Source organism: Pelophylax lessonae, assembly GCF_965119305.1.
Source record: "Pelophylax lessonae genome assembly, chromosome: 9".
Taxonomy (NCBI): Eukaryota; Metazoa; Chordata; class Amphibia; order Anura; family Ranidae; genus Pelophylax; species Pelophylax lessonae.
This window is the reverse complement of record NC_138776.1, coordinates 223530165-223547303: the sequence shown is the minus strand read 5'-3', so window position 1 is coordinate 223547303 and position 17139 is coordinate 223530165. Positions and strand designations below refer to the sequence as shown.

The following is a 17139-nucleotide window of genomic DNA, read 5'->3' as shown; positions in this document are numbered from 1 at the left end:
TTTTGCACAGCACATGTGTGTGTCACTAGCACTATAAAAAATATTAGTGATTTTGTCTATAATTATTAGACATTTATGTGTATTTATATAATTTATATATTTATCATTTTATATTTTATATAGCACAGCATACTTATGTGCCACCAGCACTTTTATTATTTTATGTGATTTTGTATATGAAATCTACCAACACTGTATTGATTTATACAAAGATTTATCACACCAGATAAAAGAGCTAGGTCTTATATATCTCAATATATTTATTTCAATTGATTAATTCATTTAACATCCAGGGTCGCCAGTGCCTTTTTTTACCAATTTTAATATCCAGATATTGTATTTTTACAATTAAAAAGGGCAGCAGGTTTTAGTATCCTTTAAAAAAAAAAAAAAAAAAAAACCTAAAAGAGCCAGGCGCCTTCACAGTACTTTTATTGATTTTTTAATCATTTTTTTCTACTTCCTCAGGTGGTTGTATACTTCACTTGTTCTGAAGAAAATACAGTAATATTATAAATGTATTACAAACATCAAGCAAACATGATTTTTGCAACTCTCTTTTATTACCTCAACAGATGTAACCCCAGGCTGCTGGCCAATAAGAACACTCCCTTCCTCCTCTAAACGTGCTATACGTAGATCTCTGACGACAGCTTGGCTTCTTATTAACGGAGACACATCCAGAAGCCAATCGCTACCCATAAAGTAGATCAGCTGATGGCTACCATCCAGGGAATGAGCCACAAAGTGGGCAAGAAAGCGTACTTGAGCTCTTTGGTACTGAGCCTGACAGCTCTGGCTATTGCGATCTGAAGCAACTTTGCGCTCTCCTTCATTTTCATCCTGAGAGTAGCCAAAAGATCTAGGAAGATTAGAAAAATACCAAGTAAAAAATATATAATATTTGACTAAATTATTAATGCAGTGGTGATCATTTTAACCATATTACTTGGAGAGTTCAACCTTCTTCTCCTAAATTAAAGTAGTAGAATTTTGGGTCTTGATGTATGATTGATGGAACAATTCCAGATGAGATTGTTTTTTTTTTTTTTTGCAAATATTTCATTTATTCAAAGACGGATGAACCGGAGTGTATGATTGCAATACATAGTAAGAAACAACATGTGATAAAAGAAATAAACAGGAGCATGTCTGAAATAATTCTGTATAGCATAGATCACAGGATGGTAAACACATATACGTAGAACAACAGTTCAAGTGGAGATGCAGACCGCTAAGGCATAAAGAGACAACAAAAAATAAAGTGCAGTTACTTCTGTAACAGTAGCATCCACTTCATCCCCCTTCTTATTTTAGGAAGAGTGTGAACGAATAGAAAGAAGAATAAAGAACTAGAAAAACGAGGGGCAGGCAAGAAGAATAGAAGGAAGAGGGGAGAGGGAAGAGGGGAAAAAAAAGGGGGGGCGGGGAGGATAGGTGTGGGCGTGTGTACAGGGTTTGCCAGGCACCCAGGTGAGATTGTTTTATAGTAAAAAGGGAACAAAGTGACATGGCATGCTACAAGCTCATAAGCTAGAAAGAGATGTAAACAGCCTCAGTCTGTTACTCCTCCCTCAGCCTACCGTGGCTTAATCATAAAGGGGTGAGAAGTGGAGCAAGACTTTCCTTATTTATGCATCATCAGCAGTTAGTAAAGTCAGGTGAATAGTGGAAGCAATAATTGCAATGAAAAAACAAAAACTGTGCTAAAATTAAAAAAAGAAGAAAAAACAATATTGAAAAGATTCTAAAGTAAAAAAGATGCATGGCTAAAGATAAAAACAAAAAACATTTGTGAAATTACTGTCAAAATGTGAAAAAAAAAAAACAACATCTATGCATTTTGATATATTTTGTTTCCGCTTTTATGTAAGGCTCATCTTACGGGAGTAAAAAAGTGAATTTAGATATGACAGAACTCTTATTTTTTTAACTTTATTAGCATTTGATATAAAATGAAATGGTTGTAAAAAGGTAGAGGAGGATACCTTGTGCCAAAAGATATATATTAAAAACAAATATGTGGCACATACCTGTTGTTCATTCTGTTCAAAAATTATAAAGGATGACAAAGAATTAGAGTAAAGGGCAAAGATATACACTAATTTGTCAAAAGTATTGGGACACCTGCCTTTACACGCGCATGAACTTTAAAGAGGAACTACAGTTTGTTCACATAATTTGTAATAAAACATCACTGCCACTCTGAAGCTTCCCTCCAACCACTGTGCATGTTATTTTATATATACTGTGATTTTGTACTTGCCAAATATGCTGCAGAAATCTCCCTCCAATAAGTCTGGCTGCAGCTATTTTAACTGTGGGCAGCTGAAGCTGCTGACTGTTCACTTCCTGGATTTACTGAGACACACACACATGTCTGTCTATATCTATCTGATCTATCTATCTATCTGATCTATCTATCTATCTGATCTATCTGATCTATCTGATCTATCTGATCTATCTGATCTATCTGTCTATCTATCTATCTGATCTATCTATCTATCTATCTATCTGATCTATCTATCTATCTATCTATCTATCTATCTATCTATCTATCTGATCTATCTATCTATCTATCTATCTATCTATCTATCTATCTATCTATCGACACACACATATACACAGACAGACAGGCACACTAACACCACTGCTTGCCTGCATATTTCTCCTCTTGATGAAAACTTTTGGATCTCTGCAGTCTCCTGTTATCTCTGCCCTTATCCAGCCCCCTGCAGCTCTGCAGCTCTCATTGGCTGTCCTACGACTCATCCCATGCTGGAAAGCTCTCACAAGAGTGAGAGAGAGAGCTGTGCATGATGTCATTAGCCTAGGCTAATGAAGAAAGAGGAAGTGGGCTGTATAAGGTATTTACTGGCAGAAAAAAATGTTTTACTATCCAAAATTAAAATAACAAGGGCAAAGGATTTATTAGATGGAAAGATGAAAAAAAATGACTGAAGAGCCGCTTTAATGGAATCCCAGTCTTAGTCTTCAGGGGTTCAATTTTGAGTTGTGCCAACCTTTGCAGCTATAGCTCTTCTGGGAAGACTGTTCATAAGATCTAGGGAGTGTGTCTAAGGCAGTCTTTTTCAACCAGGGTGCCCAAGGGGTGCCTTGAGGTTTCTTCAGGGGTGCCTTGGAAAAATGCCTTGGAAAAAATACAAATTGGCAAAAAATTGTATACAAGCTGGTTTGTGGATAAAGGCTGCCTTTTTAGTTACACTAAGTCACAGGTGTTTATTGTGCACCATTACAACCTTCTAGCTGATGGCGTCCTAACAATCAACGACATCATCAGTTGATAAAAAGGATGTTAGTCGCCTGTATAGCATGCTTGTTTGACCCTCTCCTGCCCCTCTCCATCAGCATTGGAATCACATTAGCTGAGCCATGGAGAAAAACTGAGGGAGAAGAGAAACATTGGAATACTAGCCAGAACCAGTTTGCAAAAGTGTATTTGCTTTGTAAGAATAAATCACCTCTAACGTTGGCTGTCCTTTTTGGATTTTGGATGTTGCTGCCTTATTAGAACAGCTTTTACAATTTAGAAAAGGGTGCCTCGAGACCATCATTTTTAAAGGGTGCCTTGACTGAAAAAAGGTTGAGAAACACTGGTCTAAGGTAATGTTGAATCTTGGTGAATCTAAGAAGGAAAAGGACCTGGGGGTTCTAGTGGACAACAGGCTTGGCAGTGGCATGCAATGCCAAGCGGCTGCAAGCAAAGCCAATAGAATACTGGCATGTATAAAAAAGGGGATTCACTCCAGAGATAAGGAGATTATTCTCCCACTCTACAAAACTCTGGTCCGGCCACATCTGGAGTATGCCATCCAGTTCTGGGCACCGGTCCTCAGAAAGGATGTGCTGGAACTGGAGAGAGTCCAGAGAAGGGCAACAAAATGGAGGATCTAAGCTATGAGGAAAGACTACAAGCATTGAACTTATTCTCTCTGTAGAAGAGATGCTTAAGAGGGGATATGATATCAATGTACAGATACTGTACTGGTGACCCTAGCATAAGGATCAAACTCTTCCAAGAAAGGGAATTCAATAAGACACGTGGCCACTCACTAAAACTAAAGGAAAACCGGTTTAACCTTAAAATATGTGGGGGGTTCTTTACCGTCAGAGCAGCGGGGATGTGGAACTCTCTTCCACAAGCAGTGGTATCAGCAGGGAGGATCAATAATTTCAAAAAATTATTAGACAGCCACCTTAAAGACCACAACATACAGGGGTATACAATGTACGGTTAACATCAAACACACAAGCACACATCATAGGTTGAACTGGATGGACTGATGTTTTTTTTTCAACCTCACTATGTAACTATGTAATGTTTGACCATTCTTCCAGAAGCTCATTTGTGAGGTCAGGCACTGGTGTTGGACGAGAAGGCCTGGCTCACATTCTACCCTCTAATTCATCCCAAAGGTGTTCTATCGGGTTGAGGTCAGGACTCTGTGCAGGCCAGTCAAGTTCCTCCACCCCAAACTCGCTCATCCATGTCTTTATGGACTTTGCTTTGTGCACTGGTTTAAATCATTTGGTGGAGGAGGGATTATGGTGTGGGGTTCATTTTTCAGGAGTTGGACTTGGCCCCTTAGTTCCAGTGAAGGGAACTCTTAAGGCGTTAGCATACTAAGACATTTTGGACAATTTCATGCTCCCAACTTTGTGGGAATAGTTTACGGATGGCCCCTTCCTGTTCCAACATGACTGCGCACCAGTACACAAAGCAAGGTCCATAAAGACATGGATGAGAGAGTTTGGAGTGGAGGAACTTGACTGGCCTGCAAAGAATCCTCACCTTAACCCGATAGAAAACCTTTGGGATGAATTAGAGAGCAGACTGCGAGCCAAGCCTTCTAGTCCACATCAGTGCCTGACCTCACAAAGGCGCTTCTGGAAGAATGGTCAAACATTCCCATGGACACACTCCTAAACCTTATAGACAGCCTTCCCCAGTAGAGTTGAAGCTGCAAAGGGTGGGCCAACTCATTATTGAACCTTACGGACTAAGACTGGGATGCTATTAAAGTTCATGTGTGTGTAAAGGCAGGCGTCCCAATATTTGGTTATATAGTGTATATCTTCATGGTCCTGTGACCTAAATTGTTTAGCTATAGTAGTATTGGTTCTAATGTTGGAAATGTGGCCCGGCAATCTATTGCACCTTGTTGTTCTGCCCACATATTGGATCTGACACTATAGTAAGTAAAAGTGATTAGATATACTACATCGTTTGTTTACATATACTACATATTGACATTGTCTTATCTTATAAAAACCGCAATTGGAGCAATAACTAACTGTGTGTAAGTCCCCTGATTATTGACTATAACTGATTGTTGACTATAACTGGTAGAAAAAAAAAAACAGATGATGAATTATGTGGATTTCAGAAATTGTAGATGAAAAGCTCCTCCCACCACCCCAAATATAGATTTGCGTATGCAGGAGAAAATCTAGCTCCCATGGAACCAAGGAGCCTCCATGGGAGCTAGATTCACTTCTACTGTCACATACCTGGTCCTGAAGCCAAAATGCTGAGATAGCTCTCCTTGCAGGCGAGTCCTCGATGTCCCTGAAGGTGGTAACAGGGAACACAAAGCCCAAAGAAGCAGGGATTGCTGGCTGTGCCACAGATGAGAGATGTAGATGTGGAGATCTCTCTGCAGGTGGATACCAGATGAGGTGAGCAGTAGGACCCAGGAGAGCTGATGATTGTGCAGACTGCACACAGCAGGAGGCAGGTTGCAGAGGTAAGTTCAGCAGGCTGGATACAGTAGGTACGTACTGCAAGCTGGAACAACAGGTGAGTACTGCAGGTAGGCACAGCAGGTTGGTTACAGCAGATCATTAACAAGGCAGATCACAGCAGAGGGTGCAGTGAGGGGCAATAGCAGAGGTCAGTAAACTGGTGGTCAGCAGATCAGATATGAGAGACCTCGTTAGGCAAGCCGGGGTCATACACAGAAGAGCAGATCCGCAGGCAATCTGAGGTCAGAGCTGGGAGACAGACGAGAGGAATCCAAGAGCAAGCCAGGTCGGTAACAGGTAATCAGAAGCATAAGCAAACACAGGAATAGGAAGCAGGAAGCTGAAGACCATTTAGAGCAATGTCCATGTGCCACAGTCACTCTTTTAAAGGCCTGAGGACACCAGGATCTGACGTGCATTGCATGTGTCTTTCCCTGTGAGCACAGCGGTTTCCGGCATAGTGTCAGGAAAAAAGCATGGATGAAAACCATAGTTAACCCAAAATATGGTTTGGTTAGTAGCAGCATGCACTGAGTTGTTGTAGGCAAATTTGGCAAAGGGGGAGCAGATACCAAATTGTCCTGTGAAAGGTGGAGAAACACCTTAGGTACTGCTCCAAGGTCTGGTTGGTCCTCTCTGTCTGGCCATTGCTTTGTGGGTGGTAGGACACACAGACATCAATATTTAAGGCTTTGCAAAGGGTTCCCCAAAATTTGGAGGCGAACCTCTGTCTGACACAATGCTTCTGGAAATTTACTAAAAGCATGAGCCGTGTCTGCGGCAGAAAGCATACCACCATAGGCATGTGACATCATCCATCAATGACTAAAAAGATAGATGTAAATCCTTCAGAGGGAGGCAGGTCAACTATAAAAGTCCATGGGCAACATCTTCCAGGGAAATCAGGAACTGGTAAGGGCCCTAGCAGGCTTCAGGGTCTAGTGTTACTTCCCTTGTTGTGAAGGCACGTTGTACAGGAGCCAAAATTATGTTTACAGTCCTGGTTCAGGCCTGGCCACCAAAAAGACCCCGAAAATGACTAGCCAATTAATGATCATGACATGCCTTCAGAACTAGGGTCCTTGCTTCCTGTGGTCTGAAAATGTTGTCATTCGGCCAAAAAAAAAATGGAGCAAAGCTTTAGGCCCCATACGCTGTGACAAGATTGCACCAGTGGTGACCTCTGAGCCATCTAACTCCAAGACATAGATGGCTTTAATATATATGTTTTACTCATTATCAATTTTTTATGCATATGCAGTTGTGAAGCACTTTTAAAGAGCACCAGTCACTTTTTTACCACGGAAGGACTTATTTACTGTAGCATATTCTGAGTATGTAAAATTGCGGTTTGACTTTGCACGTTTTTTGTTTATATTATATATTAATTTTTTACAATCATCATTCACCTGTTATGTATTTTCAGTGAATTAATTTTCACTAGCACACACATATTTGGGCACCACACACTTTATGGTACAGATGTACATCCCTTTCATAAGCATAATTCATATTGCAAAGCCGCTCCATACCCATTATAGACCCTTTTTATCTGTGTAGATCTTGAAAAAGAAGATTCCTTCCACTGCAGGAGAAGAGAATGGATGGATAAATACTTTTTCCAGATTTCCATCTAGGTAGAGTCGTACAGCCTCCAGCTCTATTTCACATAATGGGGGAAAATCCAACCAAAAGGAATTTCTGCCCCTGAAAGCAGTTCTAAAGGGCAGCCATAGGACCGATGGGGTGGTCAAATCAATGGTCAAACTGTATGGCCAGCTGAATAGGTTGCTTAAGGATGGCAGGAGATTCCACCAGAGCTAGTTCATCTTTGAGCACTTTGGATAGGCCAAGCCAGAACTGATACTTCAGTGCAGTTCTATTCTAGTTTGTATCTGCTGACCATTTGCGGAACTCAACTGTATAATCTTCCACCGTCCAGCGCCCTTGCTGGAGTGTATGAAGGATTGCCTCTGCTGTGGCCATGTGCTGAGGGTCATCGTAAAGCTGTAACATAGCTTTGAAGAGAGCTTTGACTGAATTTAGAACTGGGCTCCTCTGTTCTATTAAATGATGGGCCCAAGACTGTGGTTTGTCAGTAAGCAAAGAGCTGATGAACCCTACCTTTAGTTTCAAGATAAAAAGTTCTTAGGTGAAGTGCCAGATATAATATGTTTGAAGGCCCTGAACTTCCTTTGGTCCCCGGAAAAGTATTCAGGTATGGGGACCCTAGGTTCAGGTGGAGGTACCACCACCATGGGGTAACAACCATGTGTTCTGGTGTAGAGGAAGCTGAGGTAGGAGTAGTTTGGGCAGGATTATGATCGCTAGGAGGAGAGGTGATGGATAGGTTTTGCAGACTACTTTCCAGTTGAAAGTAGCCTTTATGGAGATTTACAGCTTGCGTGAGGGCTATGACTTGCTGGCACAGAGCCTCTAGAGGAGACGCACCTCTGTAGGCGTCAGACATATTGACTGACTGGTACTGTCACGTACCTGGCCCTGAAGCTGAAATGCTGAGAGGGCTCTCCTTGTAGCTGAGTGCTCGATGTCCCTGAAGGTGGTAACAGGGATCACAAAGCCCAAAGAAGCAGGGATTGCTGGCTGTGCCACAGATGAGACATGTAGATGTGGAGATCTCTCTACAAGTGGATACCAGATGAGGTGGGCAGTAGGACCCAGGAGAGCTGAGGATGGTGCAGACTACACACAGCAGGAGGCAGGTTGCATTAGTGCAGCAGGCACTTACAGTAGGTAAGTACTGCAAGCTGGAACAACAGGTGAGTACTGCAGGTAGGTACAGCAGGTAGGCATCAAGGTGGATCAAAGCAGACCAGGTACAGCAGAAGACATAGAAGGGGCCGGTAGCAGAGGTCAGTAAGCTGGTGGTCAGCAGATTGGATATCAGAGATGTGGTTAAGCAACCCAGAGTCATACACAGAGCTGGGAGACAGATGAGAGGAATGCAAGAGCAAGCCAGGTTGGTAACGGGTAATCAGAAGCATAAGCAAACACAGGAACAAGAAGCTGAAGACCAGTCAGCAATGTCCATGTGCCACAGCCACTCTTTTATAGGCCTGAGGGTGCCAGGATCTGACGTGCTGATGTACTAAAAACAGCGCTTGCAAAATATTGTATGTGCAAAATGAATCAATATGGTAATGATCATAGAGTGCAATAGTGCAAAATACAAGTCAATAAATACAATAAATAATCAATATGGTAATTATCATAGAGTGCAATAGTGCAAAATAAAATTCAATGAATACAATAAATAATCACAATTCAAAGTGCAATAGTGCTAATATAATTCTGATCAGTGCAATAGGTGCAATAGTGCTAAGTGCAATATTGCTAGATGCAATACATAAATGTAAAGTGAAAAACTGGTATGACAGTCCAATGAGATCCAATGCTGAGTGCAACGTGCTCAAAAGTGCTGCTGTCAATATTTGATACCATATTGATAAATTTTGCACATACACTATTTTGCAAGCGCTGTTTTTAGTACATCATCATCTTTTCCAAAGTCTACACTTAGTGAACTGCAGCTGCAAAAATAATTACAAATATAGTTTTACACCATATTGCACATTTTTGTTCCTAGCGCGGGTTTAAATTATATATCCTGTTAGGATCTGACGTGTTTTTGCAATACATTTGTGAACATTTGTGTGGGTGTGGCCATACTGGAAATCGGCCACTGTGTCAGGCCTATGGGCAGCTATCCTCTGCCTTGTTCCCTGACACCTACCGTACATACGCAAACCTATACAGTATATGGGGTGGTGGGAGGAGATTCCTTCTACAAATCCCGAAATACACATAGACACCAAATGCAAGCATTTTTTTCACTACATCAGCAATTTTATTTACATAGTACATCGAGATCTATCATTAGCAGATTTTTTTAGGTTTCTGGACAATAACATACTAAATCTCAAGTTCACTGGAGAAGAACAGTCAACAGAAATACACTACTTGGACTTGACACTGATAGGCTCCATTCAAAACCAGACTGTAACCATTAGATCTTATAGGAAACTCATATCTAACAATTCTTTATCACATGCTTCCAGTTGGCATCCACAGCATGGTATTAAAGCTAATCTAAGAGGACAGTTCATAGGATTAAAACGTAAGTGTACTTTTCTTATGGACTTTTATATATAAGCCAAAAATATGTAATCTAGATTCTGGGATTAGGGTTACACAACACAGTTGGTGGGGGCGTGGTCTGGCTATGAAGGAGGACGTGCAGCTTCCCTCGCACAGCAGCTACTACTATTTAGACACAGGGGTGCTATTTGCCTCCTGAACACCGCCTGCTATGCCCCCACGGTGGCAAGCATCTTTCCTGCCTCAACGGACAGGTCATGCTTATCGGGGCTTGCTGGAATCCTTCATCCTGAATGGTCGGCGGGTGCTGAGAGGGGAATCCAAGATGTCTCCGGTAAAGTTGCTTAGACCTAGTGCTGTTGCAGGGGCCCTGGTGCTTCACTTAATTCATATGTAATTTTTTCCTACTCCCTTGATGCCTTTGTGTTTGCACTTAAATGGCTTCGTTTTCACTGGCGGGACTACAGTAGCAGAAATTTGTTACCCTGTTCTGTTGAACTTTTGTACTTTATATGAGTGGAGTGTGAGCCCCCGCATGTCCTTTGTGCTGGTTCACGTTTCCCACATAGGCCTCACCTAACTAGGTGTTCATCCCTTAGGGGACGCTGGGTTTTGGGTAAGGTTCTCATCCTAAAACCACAGTTGACTCAGGTATTGCTCCTTGTTTCAGCAGACAAGGGGTTAAAATCCGTTTAGACGATATGCCCCTTTCTGAGAGACAGGCACAGCTACTGCAGAACACCAAACTCCCGAACTGGATACAAAATAGCACTCCAACCTGGAACCGCACGAATAGCTGCTAGCAGACGAACAGGAAAAGCATACATCAGCTTACACTCCTAGCAATCAGTCTCCAACAGCATACAGTGAATCCCCCCAAGAACGAGACAAAGCTCCGAGTTGAGGGTAAAACAGGAACAACATTTATTGGAAGAACACAGCACACTTTTATACAGAATTTGGAACATCCTTCCCCCAACAACCGCTTTCCCATTGGTCAATTTCACAGTACCTTCAGTCCCCCATAAGGTCCTCTCCAGACATGCAAATGAGGGCTCGAAAATGAGTCAGTAGTGATTGGTCAGATAGCTTGACCAGGAGGGCTGCTATGCAAATGAGGACTTGAAAATGAGTCAACAGGGATTGGTCAGATAGCTTTGACCAATGCAAGGAGACAGAAGCCCCAGCGGGCAATCAATGTAAACTATAGTCAGACACAGAACAATGGTTCCCTAATGAGCCCTCAATACACATTACTCTGAGTGTCAATACCTCCCTTAGCAGACAACAGGTGAGGTCATTAGCACACCTGACAAAAGGTGAATGGGGAGCCCCTTAGACAGTCCGTCTCCTCAGAACTTCCTGGAATGACCATATTAGGAGTTGACTTCCTGTTCCTTACAGTTTACAGGAATAAGTTTTAGCTTCCAGGATAGAGGCAAGACTCCATTAGCCACATTGGTTAAAGAAACACAAAAAGACACAAAAATGCATAACTCCTAGTCTACTGAACAGAACCCCCACATTCAACCCATCCCCAGATAGCCTGGATCGGAGCACTCAACATATCCAAACAGCGCTCAGATGCCACAAACACAGTCAAATTGCCATGGGGTTTATGTTTAGCATGGGCTGATGAGAGAGGGTCCATAGTCACCTTGCAGGAGGCGAGCAACCAGGCTTCTCCAATGCCCAGTGGCGAGATTGGTCTTGTCACACTCCTGTCTAAAGTTTTTTTACCAATTGTTTTGTTACTTGTTGATCTGTTTATTTGTCTCATCTCTCCTCAGGACGCAACTTAACAGACACCCTCACACCAAGCATGGTAGTTTTGACTGGGCATGCGATTGCTACTCTCAAATAACATGGCTACTCTTAAGGTAATATCTTACAATGTTCAGGGGCTTTGCTCTCCTCATAAGCGCAAGTTAACTATGGCTAGAACTGAAAAGGTTGGGGGCTCAGGTGCTATTTTTGCAGAAAGCACATTTTACTCAATTCAAACTACCCACCCACCTATATACTTACTGGTATTTAAGCACGTCTCCACTTAATAAATCCAGAGGCACGGCCATAGCTATCCACAAATCTTGCCCTTTTCAGCCTCTTGAACACATAACAGACCCGCAAGGGAGATTTGTCTTTTTGAAATGGACTATAGCTGATCAGAAATGTACACTTGCCACGCTATATGCCCCTAATGCTCAGCAACTTACCTTTATAGAATCAGTGCTTGACCGCCTGGCGACATTCATGGAAGGCATTCTGCTCTTGGGAGGTGATTTTTAAAGTCAGCCCTGACCCCCCTTTCGACACATCTCAGAAAAGGCCCATGCATTCTCATGCTTTTTTAAGGCATTTTCAGAACGCAGTGCAGACACACATCCTAGTTGATAGCTGGAGGGTGCAACATGCTAATGATAAAGACTTTAGCTACTACTAGGTCCATGATTGTCTATAAACGAATTTACCTTTTGTATGTGGATCATCACGCTTCGGAGCTATTGCTAGACTCCACGATTAGGCAAATTACTATCTCTGACCAGGCTCCAGTGACAGCTACCCTCTCATTGCCACAGGTGGCTTCACGGGAATGGTCTAGTTGTTTGAATGAGAATCTTCTTGAGAATGTTACTGTAGTAGTTAAAGTCACCAATACCCTTACCCATTATTTTAGGGAAAATACCACTGATGAACTGGATGATGGGGTAGTATGGGAGGGTCATAAGGCTGTGGTGAGGGGCAAGCACATTTCTATGGCCTCTAAACTTAAAACAGAACAACAAGCCGACTTCCATAGAGTGTTGACTGCCCTCCAATATGCTGAACTTAGACATAAATGTCAAAGGGCAAAAAGGTTGATAAAGGCGCTACCTATAAATATATTTTGCAAGGTGCTTGATAAGATGGTGCACCAAACAAATGGTGAAACTGAAATAAATAAGTGCCAGTTTACCCCAATAGTCTGGGGGTAACACATACAAATTCCCAGTAACTGAGAATGAGGTGCAATGTGCAATAAATAAGGCAGAAAGTGAAAAAGCGATACATTTATTAAAAATTAAAAACATACTATATAGTGCAAGTGTTCAAATTCCAATGGGGTTATAGTGCACAGGTACAAAAATAAGGTTCATAACATTATGTTTAAATACTGAATAGTGACAAAATAAATAGAATAGGGAAGGGTTAAAAAGATTCTTCCTGTGTGCAAAAACAATTGAAAAAATTCCAGTGAAATAGAGAAAAGAAGGGTGCATCCACCTGTTTGACCACTAGGTGTCGCACTTCTCATACAACCTGTTGCTGCGTGAGGCAATGGTGTAAAAAAGGCTAGTTTTTTCAGGGTTCCCTCCAGTCTGAATGAGCAAATCTCAAGCGGTCTGTGTGCTCAAAAGCAAAGGAAGCCCCATGGTGTAATATGCTAAGGCAATCCAGTGACAGACAAAAATATCGACTCACGGTGTAGGCTGGTCGGGATCAGTGTGATAGCCGGGAAGCTTCCACGTTCCACGGCTCAGACTCCGAGACCGGAAGTGACGTTTGACGTTAGACTCCACCCTACGCGTTTCGTCATAGGACGTCTGCTGGAGTGGCATCAACTTTGCGTACTCCCAGCTATTAAATAGCCAGCCCGTGTCCTAGCAACCGCATGGCTTCACCCGCCGCCATATTGGTGCTCAAACGGAGCCGGTCAGAGGCCATGTTACTCCTCTCTGCAATGCCAGCTCATACACGGACATGAAAGGGCGGCGAAGTCTCATAATTTCTGAGCAGCCTACACCAACGATCGTAAAAAATGTATAAGTGCAAATTTAGAAATTAAAAAAACATATTTATTAGTCCGGAAAAAATAATAATAATGAAAAAGGTAAAATCAAAAAAGGGGATAAAACGGGGATCAGCGTAGTAAAATATAGATCGGATTACAAATTAAAAATTCTTATAGTTACGCTGGTTTTATTGTCCCCGACACATAAAAAATAGAGAAAAATGTGAATATATAAAAAACAAAAGTAAAATATTATTTTCTTTTAAAGTTATAATAGCACTGTGTGAACACTTATGAAAGGGAAAAAACACCAGAAGTGGGCTAAAAAATAAATAATAAGGAATTCCATATAACCTTCAATATAAATCATACATTCCTTTTGTGTGTGTTGTGAAATGTGTTGAATTGTTTAAATACAAGTGGCCAAGGAAATTATGTTGGATGAGAAGGATCATAAAGTAGTAACCTTAAACCAAAAAGCAAAAACAACAATCCATATACAGTTCCAGGGAGGTGATGCTGGATGAGAAGGATGGTAAAAAAAGCAAAAAAAAAAGAAAACGGAATTTTTGTAAAATCTTACCTGTAAAATTCCTTTCTCTGAGTCCTCCGACAGTCGCCGCCTCTTCATATTCGTCACAATGGGGTTATGACCTTTGCTCCGTAGGAGTAGCTAGGCAACAGAATATGTCAATATTAAGGCTTTTAACATATCCCACCCCCAGGGGGTGGTCCCCTCAGTCAATACCCTCCTACTTCCTGTATCCATACCTCAGTTTCAGTGGAATAGAAGTAGAGTATACAACCAAACCCCAAAAGAGGGGCGGGGGCGGCGACTGTCGGAGGACTCAGAGAAAGGAATTTTACAGGTAAGATTTTACAAAAATTCAGTTTTCTCTTACGTCCTCCGACAGTCGCCGCCTCTTCATATTCGTCACAATGGGGACGTCCCAAAGCAGTGCAAACATGAGGGGTGGGAAACGCAGTCGCGCCTAAGGCAACGTCGTCTCCACATCAGAGAAAGGAACCTTACCAAGGAAAGGAAACCAGCTGGGCAGCATGAAAAAAAGGTGCTCAACAGGAGCAACAACCCAGGAAAAAACAAATAACCTAGGGATAAAATTATATCCCAAACAGCCAAGGGCCCAAAACAAGGGACCCTAAGGAACTGCCGCACTAAGAACCTTGCGGCCAAAGGAAGCATCAGCCGATGCCTGAACATCCACTTTGTAGAACTTCGTGAAGGTGTGAACGGACGACCAAGTCGCCGCCTTACACACCTGGGCTACAGAAGCCCGATGATGACAGGCCCAAGACGTACTCAGAGATCTGGTAGAGTGCGCCTTCACAGGCATAGGAGGAACTTTTCCCTTCAAAGCATATGCCTGTTCAATGGTCTGTCCGATCCATTTGGCGATGGTAGAAGCCGACGCCGCCATGCCCTTCCGAGGACCCTCTGGAAGGACAAATAAGGAATCCGACTTGCGAAAAGATTCAGTTGATTTCAGGTAAACCCTGATCGCCCAAACAACATCCAGGGAGTGCAAATCCACCTCCTTCGGATGCTTGGGCTTCGCGCAGAGCGAAGGTAGGACAATATCCTCATTGAGGTGAAAATCCGAAATCCTCTTCGGAAGAAAAGAAGGGTTAGGTCGCAAGACCACCTTATCCAAGTGAACGACCAGATACAGAGACCTGCAGGACAAAGCTGCCAGCTCCGACACCCGGCGAGCCGAAGTGATCGCCACCAAAAAGGCAACCTTCTTGGACAACATGGACAACGAGATCTTTCTGATCTGTTCAAAGGGAGCATGTTGTAACACGGACAGAACAAGATTCAAGTCCCAAGGAGGCAGGGGTTCCCTCCTAGGAGGGACCAGATGTCGCACCCCTTGGACAAAAGTGCTAACCAAGGAGTTAGATGCCACAGGTCGTTGAAAAAGAACGGCCAACGCAGACACCTGACCCTTGATAGTAGCCAGCGCCAAACGCTGGTCAACACCCGCTTGAAGGAAGGACAACACCGTAGACACCGAGTACGTGCGAGGGGAATGCCCCCTGGACTCACACCAGGCAAAATAGGCCTTCCAAGTACGGTAATAGACCTTCCCCGAGGAAGACTTCCTCGCGTTGATCAAAGTGTGAATGACCTCAGGGGAGAGACCCCTATCCTTCAGGACCTCGGTTTCAACAGCCAGGCCGTCAAAGCCAGCGACTGTAAAGCAGGATGGAATATCGGTCCTTGAGACAGGAGATCTTCTCGAAGAGGCAGACGCCACGGGGCGTCGACCGCCAGATTCACGAGGTCTGCGTACCAGGACCGGCGAGGCCAGTCCGGTGCCACAAGAATCACTGTGTGCGGTTCCGAGTTCAACCTGCGAAGGAACCTGGACAGCAGTTGAATAGGTGGGAATGCGTACAGCAGTCGGTACTGATGCCACGGAGCTACCAACGCGTCTGCCCGAGGATCGCGTGTCCGTGCCACAAACCTTTTCACCTTGTTGTTCAGACGAGACGCGAACAGGTCCACATCTGGAAGACCCCACTTCGCGCACAACATCTGGAAGACATCCGGGTGAAGTGACCATTCCCCCTGGTCCAGGGTCTGGCGACTCAGATAATCCGCCTGCCAGTTCTCCACCCCCGGAATGTGAACTGCCGTTATCGCCGGGACGTGTGTCTCGGCCCAAGACAGAATGTCGGCCACCTCCTGAGCCGCCCGGGCACTCTTGGTGCCCCCTTGGTGGTTGATGTAGGCCACCGCTGTGGCATTGTCCGTCTGCACCCGAACCGGACGGCCCTGCAGCCTGTCCGTCCAACGTCGAAGGCAGAGATTTATCGCTCGTAGTTCCAGAATGTTGATCGGAAGAGAGGATTCCTCCACCGACCAAGTTCCCTGGGCGGACAGAACGGCCAGAACACCACCCCAGCCCGACAGGCTGGCATCCGTGGTGACCACTGTCCATGAGAGAGGACGAAAAGACTTGCCCCCGACACCGTCGGGGACTGGAGCCACCACAGAAGATCCCTTCTGGTGCGATGACTCAATGAAATCTGGTGTTCCAGAGATTGCGGTCGCCCGTCCCACCTGGACAGGATCTCCGCTTGGAGACCCCGCGTGTGAAACTGGGCGAAGGGAATCGCCTCGAAAGCTGAGACCATCAAGCCCAAACAGCGCATGCACGTCCGGATGGACGAGCACGGAACGTCCCTGAGGGACCTGACCTCTTCCTGAAGAGACCTGAGTTTGTCTTCCGGCAGGAAGACCTTCGCCTGGACTGAGTCCAGAATCATCCCCAGGTAGGGAAGACGAACCGACGGGCACAGCGTCGATTTTGGAAAGTTTATCGTCCAACCAAACTCCTGCAGAGTCTGCATCGTGACGGACAGGTCTGACACCAGACCCTGGTTGGTCGCAGACCGAACCAGAATGTCGTCCAGATACCCCAGGACAGAGATGCCCTGGGCTCTCAACAAAGCCA

The 17139-nt window shown here is 43.8% G+C and overlaps 1 protein-coding gene across 1 annotated transcript in view; it reads right to left on the bottom strand.

The window, feature by feature from the left end:
* TMEM132A (transmembrane protein 132A) overlaps window positions 1–17139 on the bottom strand; it is a 669669-nt gene that overhangs the window by 192541 nt on the left and 459989 nt on the right. The window contains exon 9 of the mRNA XM_082267409.1: window positions 568–862. Within this exon, the coding sequence (XP_082123535.1) occupies window positions 568–862 (295 nt within the window). The remainder of the gene's footprint in view (window positions 1–567; window positions 863–17139) is intronic.